The following is a 12,258-nucleotide window of genomic DNA, read 5'->3' on the forward strand; positions in this document are numbered from 1 at the left end:
CTAACAGGAATGGCAGGAAACCTGACCCCACCAGACCGGTTCTTCAATAGCAGCATGTGGGACTGGCTTAGTTCATTTCCTGGCGCCAAAGCCAGTAGTCAGCAAGTCCCCTCCCACTCCTCGGAGGAAGAGGGAAGCTGCAGAATGAGTCTGGGCTGGAGAGAGCATCTGCATTGACTCTTTTAGAAAAGGGCTCGTAGCTGGCCATGAGGCTAGCCTCCCCCTTAGGTGGTCAAATCTACAGCTCTGATAGTCCCTTCTCCCCACCCTAACCAGAGAGCTCCTGTGTGAAGATATGAGATCGTGCACTTCTCCTGGATTCAAGCCAAGTTCCTCCTCAGCCCACAAGTCTTGGTGACCTCTGATCCCAAACCAGGATGGATGACCACTTCCCACTGCTGCCAGCTCCTGGGCTCTGTCCCAAACCTTGCCAGTGTCCCTCCCACCCCTGTGGAACCCTGATTGCCATATACCATCCCATCTGAGGTGTCGACCTCAGAGCTGACCACCACTCAGAACCATCTGCTGTTCTGGTCAACCCCTCCCCACCCCTATGGAGAACAGAGGTTAACAAGGCCCTTCCTGATGAGAACTTGGGGATTCTGACAGTAGGGTACCCTAAAGCCACGGCCAGGACTACAGCTCAGGTAGACGTCTGGTCATGCTGCTCCCCTGCTGCTGCCGCCCCACCCCATCTTGGGAACACTGGCCCAGCCTCCCACCTCTCTCAGAGGGTACTGGCTGCCCTTCCCCTCCATCTGCCCAGGCCTCTGACGGCCAGGCCCCTGTTAGGGGCCAAACTGATCCTCAGAGCTGTTTGTAGTGGCCTCCCTCTGACTTTATTGTCCCAAGCTGGGAGGTAGACACTATAATTACACTGCTCACATGAGGAACCCAGGATGCACATCACCCCAAGTGCAGAGATGGGACCCTGCCATCCCCAGACCTTTCTGGACCACCATGGACCACAAGAAGTTGGGGTAAAACAATCTGTGGGTGGCCCTGACCCCCGCCCCCTGCCAGGGAGCACTTACTTGTTTTCCCACCACCCACCTAGAGTCAAGCAAACGGCCCCAGTTTCACTGGTTACCTCCTTCAGCTCCTGAGCCACTGAGGCCAGACGCTCATTCTCCGACTGCGTGTTGGCAAGCACGTTGCGCAGCTGCTTCAGCTCTGTCTGCAGCTCTAGCACCTTGCGTACATAATACTGCTCCTTGGAAGCTGACTCCTGGATCAGACTCTCCTCTCGGCTCTCGCCATCTGCAGCCACCTTCTTATGGTTCGTGTGGGCCTGTCCAAATGCCTGTAGAGGATGAGATGCTCTTGAGAGAGAGCCTGGAGGCAATCCTGTGGCCAGACATGCAGAGGAAAGTGGGGGGACTTTTCCCACAGGAGAAGCAAGATACCTAAGTGCGACATGAGGGCTATGAAGTTACAGAAAATCTGGGGGTGGGGCTAATGAGGAGCCCTGGTAGGATAGGATGGTGGGAGTGGCTGGAGGAAATGGGACAAGGCAGGGATAGGAGGTCCCAGCCACTGTCTCTGCCAGTGTGGCCCCCATCAGCAAACAGACCCCTGTCCTGGGTCCCAGCAGGGAAGCCCCCAGCACTAGGGTGGGTCTGAGGTTCTCCTCCAGATATGGAAACCAAGGTTCAGGCAGTGCCCTTCCCTTGATTGATCCTGATTCACTCATCCTGGAAGACACCTATACCAGGGGAGGCCTGAGAAGGTGAGAGCCCAAGCCCGGTACAAGTGAAGCTTGTGCCAACTGATCCCCACATGTGTCCTAATTGGGAGACCCTGCCCACCTGCCCAGGACCTGGGCACAGAGCTGAAAATACCCGAGGGGAGAGGACCCACCACCCCCAGACCCAGCAAGGGCTTTGGGCTCTAAAAGCAAAGGATCTTGCAGTGGCTCAGGGAGTAGCCCCCATGAGCAAGTACAACCAGAACTGGTGCTGGTCTGCCCAAGTCCATGCCCCAGGTCCCGGCCAGCTTGGACGCACCATCATGCCCTGTTCATCCAGGTGTCACAGCCCCAAGCGAGCACCTTTGCTTCTCTTTCCCTCCCACCCTGCGTCATCACAGTAGCCAGGACACGGCCCACATAGGCCTCTAGTGTGCATCCTCCCCAGGGACCCTATCCTCACTGGCCACCCCACGCAGACCTCTGAGGGGGAGACCCTGTCTCTTTACCCTGGTCCTCACTGGCCACCCCACACGGACCTCTGAAGGGGAGACCCTGTCTCTTTACAGGGCTCCTGGCTCACAGAAGGAAAACAAAAGAGAGAGGGCTACTAAAGAGCAAGGAAAATGATGCCTTTATTTCTTGAGAGAAATACAAACATTTTCATTAATTTATTATTTAATATGAAGTCTAGAAATCCAGTCTAAGAAAACAATTGGGAAAACATACAAAGCTATGAATATAAGCAAAGCTCATATGTATATGAGCAGGACTATTTGTAATATAAAAAATAAAAATGTAGAAAGCGACTTGATTCTCTATCTGAATAAAGTAGGGTAGGGTCAGGTCAGGGTAACTGCTCTCCCTCCCAAGAGTGGGCCTTGTTCATCTGCTCCCAGCCACTGACAACTTGCTCTGTGAAGACACAGGTTCCTTTTTAAATCAAGTCAGCTCAGCTCTCTCTCTCTGATTTCTGTTGCTGTTCTCTACTTCCTCCATCCTTGTCCCAGGGAAAAACCAAAGCACAAATCCGTGTCTAGGCAGGACCTGCCACATCCTGGGTGGCAATCCCAACTACCAGTTTGCATGCCACAACTAACGATCCTGCATGCCACAACAAAGAATGAAGATTCTGCATGCCTCAACTAAGTCCTGGTGCAGCTAAGCAAACAAATAGTAATTAGGGGGGCAAAAAAAGAAAAAAAGGAAGAGGTTTTCAATAAATTGTGCTAGAACCGATAGAAACCCACACGCAAAAGAATGAAGTTGAATCCCTTTCTTACATCATATATAACAATTAACTCAAAATAGATGAGAGATCTAAATGGAAGACCTAAAACTACAACTCTCAAAAGAAAATGTGGGTAAATCCTCATGACCTTGTTGCCAACGGGATCTTCCTTGTGGCACCAAAAGCACAAGTAACATAAGAAAAAAACAGATAAACTGTACTTCATCAAAATTCTAAATCTGTGTATCAAAGCATACTATCACATGAAAAGACAACCTACACAATAGTAGAAAATATTTTCAAATTTTTGTATTCGGTAAGCGTCTAGTATCCAGAACATATAAAGAACTCCTGTAACTCAACAATAAAAAGATAAACAAATCAATTTAAAAAATGGACAATGGACCTGAATACATGTCTCCAAAGATTTTTAAAAATGGCCAATCAGCTTATTAAAAGACACTCACCATCAGTTGATACGAAAATGAAAGTCAAAATCACAAGAAGATAGCGCCTCACACCCACTAGGATGGGTATAATCAAAAATTTTTTTAAAGGAAAATAACAAGTGCTGGTGAAGGTATGGAAAAACTGAACCCACTGCTAGTGGGAATATAAAATGGTATTGTGGAAAACAGCCTGGTAGATCCTCAGAGAGTCAAACACAGAATCACCATATGATTCTGCAATTTCACTCCTAGGTACAGACTCGAGAAAAATGATAATATACATTCACACAAAAACTTGTACACAAATCTTCATAATAGCCAGTAAGCAGAAAAAAACCAAATGGCCACCAACTGATGAAGGGATAAATAAAACTGTCTACACATACAATGGAGTATTATTTGGTAATAAAAAGAAATGAATTACTGACACATGGAACAACATACATGAACCTTGAAAATATTCTGCTATGTGAAAAGAGCAAGTCGCAAAGGGCCACATATTGTATGATTCCATGCATATGAAGTATCCAAAACAGGCAAATCTAGAGATCGAAAGCATACGAATGGTTGCCCATGGCAGGGGGTGGAGTTGGGAGGTTGCAGGGGGTGACAGTTAAAGAGGTATCTTTTGGGGCTAATGAAAATATTCTAAAATTAGTTGAGGAGACAGATGCACAACTCTGAATATACTAAAAGCCAATGAATTGTACATTTTGAGTGAATTGTACAGTACATTGAATTATACTAATAAACTGTTACAGTTGTTTTAAGTTAAAGCATGGAAGAAGATAAAGCACACTAACACTCCTCAAAAGAAAGCTGGAATGTCTCTATTAATATCAGATAAAGTAGGTATTTTATATATCTTTTATATATTTTTCAATGCAAAGAATATCATCAGAGACAAAGAGGATCATTTCATAATAATTAGTCTAAGTCACAAAGAGAACCTTACAATTCTAAACATTTATGCACTTAATAACAGAGCTTCAAAATATATGAATAAAAAACTGGTAGAACTACAAACAAAAATAAGACAAATCCAAAATTATAGTTGGGAGAGTTCAACACCCAACTCTCATTATTCCTCTCAATATTTCATAGGACAAGTAGACAGGACATCAATAAGGACACAGTAGACATGAACCGCACAATTAACTAGCCTGATCTAACTGGCATGTCTAGAATCTCCAGCCCAACAGCAGCAGCACATTCATTCTTTACAAGGACACATGGAACATTTACCCAGACAGACCATACTCTGGGTAAATGAAACACACCCCAGAAGGATTCCGGCCATACAAAGATTTGTTTTGACCACAGGAAATTAAATAAGAAATCAATAATGGAAAGATTTCTAGAAAATCCCTAAATGTCTGGCAACTAACCAACACATCAAAGAAGAAACCCAAAGTGAAACGAAGTATTTTTAACTACATGAAAATGAAATGAGTATGAGAATTGGCGGGATGCCATTATGGCAAGGACTTAGTAGAATATTTATAGCATTAAATGACTATGTTTAAAAAAAAAAACTACCAATCTAATCAATAACCTCAGCTTCCATCTTAAAAATTACACCAGGTATTGGGCACAAAGCTCATGGTGCAGCTAAAAGCCCTGTGAGGCTAAGCCCTTTTAAGAGATAAGAAGACTGAGGCTCACAAGGCTAAGAGCTTAGCCCCATGTACACAGCTGTTAAGAAACCCATGCTCACCCCAGCTCACCATGCCATAGTTTTCTCCAGACAACACTCCTCCAGGCCTTTGCCCAATGGTCTCTGGGCATTCTACAGGCCAAGGGATGAAGGCCTTCAAGTCCTGCCTGAGGGCTACCGTGTTTCTCACCTCCCAGACACAAGTTCTGTACTGAACACAGACCCTATAAACCCCACTGGAGCATGGTTTTAAACCCTCCTTATAGGCTGTGTGTTACTTAAGGAAGGAGCTGTTTCTTGTATTTGGCTAGTCTTGGGCCCACATGGTATCTGATTAGAGCTGAGCCAACCCCAGTGAGAACTGCCTCTCCTTTCAGCTGTGTGCTTGTGTATTCACTCACTCAGCAGCTCAACCAACACTGGACAGCACGATGGTGTCTGGAACACATATTGTGTACACCCTGCCTGAAACCCTCATGAACTCTGATCTTCTGATAGCGGGAGCGTAACTGGCACAACCACTCAGGAAAACTATTATCTACTAACACTAAGCACACATCTGTTCCACGACCCTGCATGTTTATAGGAGCATCATTTACAAAAAGACTCAAGCCAGAAAGTTCCCAAGTTCTGTCAACAGAAGGAAAAATTATGATATAGTCACATTACAAATACTACACAGAAATGAAAATGAGTAAATTGCTGTTATTTAAACAACATAGACGAATCTCATACAACATTGGGTGAAAGAAGTCAGACACAAGAGATATACTGTATGATTCCGTTTATATACACAACTCAGCTGGTAAAGAGGCAGTGGTCCCTTGGGTTGGGGGAGGGCCCTTGAAAGAGGCTTCTGGAGCTGAAGATGTGTCGATTCTTGATCTGGGTGCTCATAATGTAGGCGTGTTCAGCATGTGAAAGTTCACGCTTATGATTTGTGCTCTATATGTTTCTCCTCAGTAAAAAAGTAAAAGCAGAAACAAGAAACAAGGAGCATATGAAATTCAAAGGAAAAAACAGAAATAATAAGGATCAGAGTAGAAATCAATGAAATAGAAAAAAAAATAGATAAATCAAAAGCAAGTTCTTTAAAAAACGTTAATCAAATGGATACACTTATATCCAGAATAACTGAGGTAGGGGAAGATGGAGGGAGCACCACAGGTATTAAGAAGAATAAGGGATATCATGAATAGTTTGATGCCAATAAATATGACAGATGAAATGGAAAAATTCCTTGAAAGATAAAAATTACCAAAGCCCACTCAAGAAGAAATGGATAACCTGAATAGTCCCAAATCTACTAAGGCAAGTGAATTTGTAGTTTAAAACCACAGAGAGAACATTCTGGGCTTCACTGATGAATTCTACCAAACGTTTAAGAAAGACATAAATCCAACATACACAGATTCATCCAGAAAACTGAAAAGCAAGGAAAACTTCCCACTTGACTTTATGAGACCAGCTTTAAACCAAAGACAGTATAAAAATCCACCAATATATAAAAAGGGTAAGGAATTATGATACAGAGGGGCTTATCCAAAGAATGTAATATTGATTGACAATCATTAGAAGAAAAAAAATAAATGCACTTGAGTATATTAAGACAAAAAAAAATCTATGGGATCATCTCAAAAGCTGCAGGAAAATCTGACAAAATTCAACATTCATCCCTGTAAGCAGTCTCAGCAAACAGAAGGGAGCACCCTCAACCTGATGACATCTTCTAAACATCTGTCAGCTAACATTATTTAATGATGAAAAACAGTCACCTTGCTCTGGTCAACACTGCACTTTTTAAGTTCTCAGCCTACAGTGCCATGAAACAAGAAAAATCAAAGGGACCTAGCCTGGAAAGGAAGAAGTAAAACCATCTTTACTTAGACATCACACAATAGTCTGTATAGAAAATCCAAAGAAATCTACAAAGTTACTAGAACTAATAAGTGAGATCGGCTAGGCTGCAAGACACAAGATTACTATATAAAAATCAAATCTTATTTCTGTATTTGTTTAGGACTAAACAATCGGAAAATGAAAAAAATTTAAACACTACTTACAACAGCATCAACTGTATTAAATGTTTATACTTAAGTCTGACAGAAGATATACAAGACCTATACATTAAAAGCCACAGAATACTGCTGAGAGAAATTAAAAAATAGAGATATATTTATTCATGGGCCAAAAGACTCAATATTGTTAAGATATCAATTCTCCACAGATGGATCTTTTAATTCATCATGATGATAATCAAAATTTCAGCATTTCTCTTTCTGGTGGAAATTGACCATCTCATTCTAAAATTTGTATGGAAAGCTAAGGGACCTAGAACAATCATAATCACTTTGAAAAAGAAAAACAAAGCAGGAGGACTAACTAGCTGATTTCAACATTATAAAGCTATAGTAATTAAGAGAATATTGCTGTTGTTCAGTCACCCAGTCGTGTCCAACTCTTTGTGACCTCATGGACTGCAGCATGCCAGACCTCCCTGTCCCTCAACATTTGCTGAAGTTTGCCAAAGTTCATGTCCATTGTATTGGTGATGCCATCCTGCCATCTCATCCTCTAATGCCCTCTTCTCCTTCTGCCCTCAATCTTTCCCAGCATCAAGGACTTTTCCAGTGAGTCGGTGATTCACATCAGATGACCAAAATACCGGGCATACTACCAGCATAAAGACAGACAAACAGAGGTACTGAACAGAATACAGAATCCAGAAATAGACTCTTATGTACGGCCAACTGACTTGACAAAGGTACAAAGGCAATTTGGTGGAGAAGGGATAATCTTTTAATACATGGTGCTGAAGTAAATGAATATCCTTATATTAAAAAATGAACTACCACCCATACCTTACAACATATAGGAAAATTAATTTAAAACAGATCATAGGTTTAAACATTAAAAGTATAAGATTTCCAGGGGAAAACAAAAGAAAATGTCTGTGACTTTGGACATGACCTACAGAAGGAGAAACTGGTAATCTGGACTCCAAAACTATAAGCTTATGCTGTTAGACAAGGTAAGAGAATGACGTGATAGACTGGGGAAAAGTGTTTGCAAATCACACATTTTTTTTATTAAGGACTAAGATCTGGAATATAAGCTCAGTAAGAAAAATAATCCAATTAAAATTGGGCAACAGAAAGTTTATGCCTCTTCTTGTCTTAACATGACAGAAGAATACCATGTTCAGTTCAGTTCAGTTCAGTTCAGTCACTCAGTCATGTCCAACTCTTTGTGACCCCATGAATCGCAGCACGTCAGGCCTCCCTGTCCATCACCAACTCCCAGAGTTCACTCAAACTCATGCCCATCGAGTCAGTGATGCCATCCAACCATCTCATCCTCTGTCGTCCCCTTCTCCTCCTGCCATCAATCCCTCCCAGAATCAGGGTCTTTTCCAATGAGTCAACTCTTCGAATGAGGTGGCCAAAGTAATGGAGTTTCATCTTCAGCATCAGTCCTTCCAATGAACACCCAGGACTGATCTCCTTTAGAATGGACTGGTTGGATCTCCTTGCAGTCCAAGGGACTCTCAAGAGTCTTCTCCAACACCACAGTTCAAAAGCATCAATTCTTCGGTGCCCAGCTTTCTTCACAGTCCAACTCTCACATCCATACATGACCATTGGAAAAACCATAGCTTTGACTAGATGGACCTTTGTTGGCAAAGTAATGTCTTTGCTTTTTAATATGCTGTCTAGGCTGGTCATAACTTTCCTTCCAAGGAGTAGGCGTCTTTTAATCTCATGGCTGCAGTCACCATCTGCAGTGATTTTGGAGCCCATAAAAATAAAGTCTGACTGTTTCCACTGTTTCCCCATCTATTTGCCATGAAGTGATGGGACCAGATGCCATGATCTTCGTTTTCTCAATGTTGAGCTTTAAGCCAACTTTTTCACTCTCCTCTTTCAACAAGAGGCTTTTTAGTTCCTCTTCACTTTCTGCCATAAGGGTGGTGTCATCTGCATATCTGAGGGGCTGCTGATAAATGAGTGGGTCACAAATCTCATGACAGGGAGATTTGTCCTAATAGTCCTATATTCCTCTACTCATTAAAAAATGTTACATCCCAAATACTAACCAGATTTATTTAAGCCACTTGTGACAAAAGTACTTAATAAACTATACAATAAATTCTGACGTTTAAAAATGTAACTGATTTTTCTTTCAAAAAAAATTGGCAAACAACTATACTTCAATGAAAATTAATTTTAAAAAATGGGCAGAAGAACTGAACAAATACATCACCTGAGAAGATACACGTATGAGAAAGAATCATATGAAAAGGTGCTGAACATATTAAGTGACAGTTCAGTTCAGTCGCTCAGTCGTGTCCGACTCTTTGCAACCCCATGAACTGCAGCTCGCCAGGCCTCCCTGTCCATCACCAACTCCTGGAGTTCACCCAAACTCATGTCCATCGAGTCGGTGATGCCATCCAACCATCTCATCCTCTGTCGTCCCCTTCTCCTCCTGCCCTCAATCTTTCCCAGCTTCAGGGTCTTTTCCAATGAGTCAGCTCTTCACATCAGGTGGCCAAAGTATTGGAGTTTCAGCTTCAACATCAGTCCTTCCAATGAACACCCAGGACTTATCTCAAGGGAAATGCAAATAATAATTAAATGAGTTAACCACAACATATCTACTAGAATACTGAAGATTAAAATGTCTGATCCTACCTACCAAGGCTGGATGAGTGGGAAGCAATTAGAGTTCTCCTACACTGCTGATGGGGAATGTAAATGGTACAACCATCTTGGCAAAGAATCTGGCAGATTCTTAAAAAGTTAAGCATATATCTGACCTATGGCACAGCCATCCACTCTTAGGTATTTACCCAAGAGAAATCCAAGTATGTATCTTTGTATAGATACATACAGTAATCTATGTATCTGTAACAACCAAAACAAAACAAACTCAAAACAGCCCAATGACCATCAATAGGAAAGTAGATTTTTTTAAAAATGTGGTATAGCCACACAATGGAATACTACTCCACAACCAAAAGGGACAGCTATTGATATACACATTAACACAGACACCTCTCACACCAAAAATACAGTATGTGTTGTATGATTCCATTTATGTAAAACTAGAAAATGCAAACAAATGTATATATCATTGTTGCCTGCAGATGAGGAGGAAAGAAATTACAAATAGGGATGAGGAAACATGTGGGGATGACGAATACCGTCATTATGTCAATTACACTGTCTACTTCATGAGTATGCACCCATATGAAAACCTGTCTAGAGCACAGATTCAAGAGTTGTGGTACACAGGCTTAGTTGCTATGTGGTATATCGGATCTTCCTGGACCAGGCGCTGAACCTCTGTCTCTTGCATTAGCAGGCAAATTTCTTTACCACTGAGCCACCAGGGAAAACTTGAATACTTTAAATATATTCAATTTATTGTATTTCACTTATACTTCAATAAAGCTAAGAAAACAACTTGGATGTTTCTGAAGCATTCAACCTGGAGACCTCACCCTTGTGCTCACTGCCCCAGCTCACAGGCCAGGAAGCTGAGGGCTGGAGAGGTGGAGACAATCTATGCCCCTGGTCACTCAGCCCACCTGTCTTTCTTCTGACCAAAGCATCCTTACACACCTCGTAACATCCTATGTGGCTTGAGTCTATCTCAAAACCTGCCCCCTCAACCCAGGAGGTCCTCAGAGCAGCTAAATGTACCATCTGACTGCAGTGTCCAGCTGTGGATATGCTTGTCTTTGCCTCCCCACACACCTCCCAGGCTGGTGCTTTCTGGAGGGCCTCACAAGTTCCCGGGCAGCTTGGGGACCCAGTTTTGGTCTCCACCCCAGGCCTGCCCACGATATTCCCTGACCACTGACCTCCTGGACCACAGGGTGCCTGTATGGGCTCTGAGGTGGCAATGGCAGTGCCTTTGTGATGTCCCCACAGGGCTGCGCCAGCTGTAAGCAGGCTAACGCTGTTTCGACACAGGATTGCACACCACACCCTCCCCACTGCTGTGTATCTTCCAAGGTCCAGTGAATACAGATGTGAGGTCATGCCTGGCCTTGCTTCAAGTACATCCGCACTCACGTGGACACTTGGAGCCAGAAGCAAACATAGTGGGGGAGGTTACATGTGCCAAATGGGAAGGGTGCCCAGGGCAAGCTTCAGGCCAGGAAGTGAAGTTGGAGGCCTCCAGAGGCAGATTTCAAAGCCAAACCTGGTGGGAAGAGAGGTCACAGCTCAGGAAGTAGTGTGAGCACATGCCAGGCAGGAGGTCCCAGGCTCTCAGGCAAGCATCAAGAGCCGCTTTCTGAGAAGGGGGCAGCTAGAAGACTCAGAGTGGGGAGCAGAGGAGCTGGGTGGGGATGGGAGTCAGGTCTGGGGGCTTCCCCCAAGTGACCTGGCAGACCACCTAGCTTCTGTGGAGTGGGAACAGCGGTGAGAGCTCAGGGATCAGGGCACCTGTACACTTGGGTAAATGAGACCTGGGTCACCCTGACCCTCCCGTCCTCAAGGCCTGAAGTCTCTCTGCAGGAGGCCTCAGAGACAAGACAGGATGAGTTCCTGTCGCAAAGTTCTGGCTCTGGGTCAGCCTTTCTTGCTGCCCAGTGCAGCCACCCACCTCAGTATGCTGAGGGCGGCATGGTTCAGAACACAAGCACCCAAAGAGTAGGACACAGAGGGGACAGAACAGGTGCAGGGCCCCTGAGCTGCAGTTTCAACTAGGGTCGTGCCGGGAGCGAGGCAACTAGGGGACCATTTATGAGGGTGGTGTCGGGGCAGGGATGAGACTCCCATAAGGACATTCAAGCAACAAGCCAAATCTTTGCTTCCACTAGAGGCTGGGACACACCAGTGGACAGGTATCCCCTCTCCTGCCTCAAGAAGAACCAACGCCTCCAGAGCCAGCACTTCTGACTAGCGTCAACACGCTGAGATGCCCAACAACCCCTGGCCCCATGCTATGCTATCCAGGACCAGGTCCAAGTCTCCACCAGATACTCAGGCCCGCACTACCCCGACAAGGCCCAGATTCAGAGATAGACGCAGGACAAAGAAGCAGAAGTAACAATTACAGATAACAGGCTTCCTCTGACCACCTGATGAGAAGAATGGAGGGCAGCACGATGTAGCCCTGTGGCCCATGTTTGGTCCAAGTCTCGTTCTGCTACTAAAGCTGTCTTGGAACAGAGCTAAACGGGAAAGCTGAAGCAGGCTAGCATGATGCTGGGGCCTCT

At 44.2% G+C, this 12,258-nt stretch overlaps 1 protein-coding gene across 2 annotated transcripts in view; it reads right to left on the reverse strand.

The window, feature by feature from the left end:
• The window catches only part of BICD2 (BICD cargo adaptor 2), a 55,808-nt gene that overhangs the window by 22,099 nt on the left and 21,451 nt on the right, over positions 1–12,258 (reverse strand). For both annotated transcript variants that reach the window (XM_061426201.1, XM_061426202.1), the window contains exon 2: positions 1,091–1,303. In XM_061426201.1, coding sequence (XP_061282185.1) covers positions 1,091–1,303 — 213 coding nt within the window. The remainder of the gene's footprint in view (positions 1–1,090; positions 1,304–12,258) is intronic.

This window comes from Bos javanicus, chromosome 8, assembly GCF_032452875.1.
Source record: "Bos javanicus breed banteng chromosome 8, ARS-OSU_banteng_1.0, whole genome shotgun sequence".
Lineage (NCBI taxonomy): Eukaryota > Metazoa > Chordata > Mammalia > Artiodactyla > Bovidae > Bos > Bos javanicus.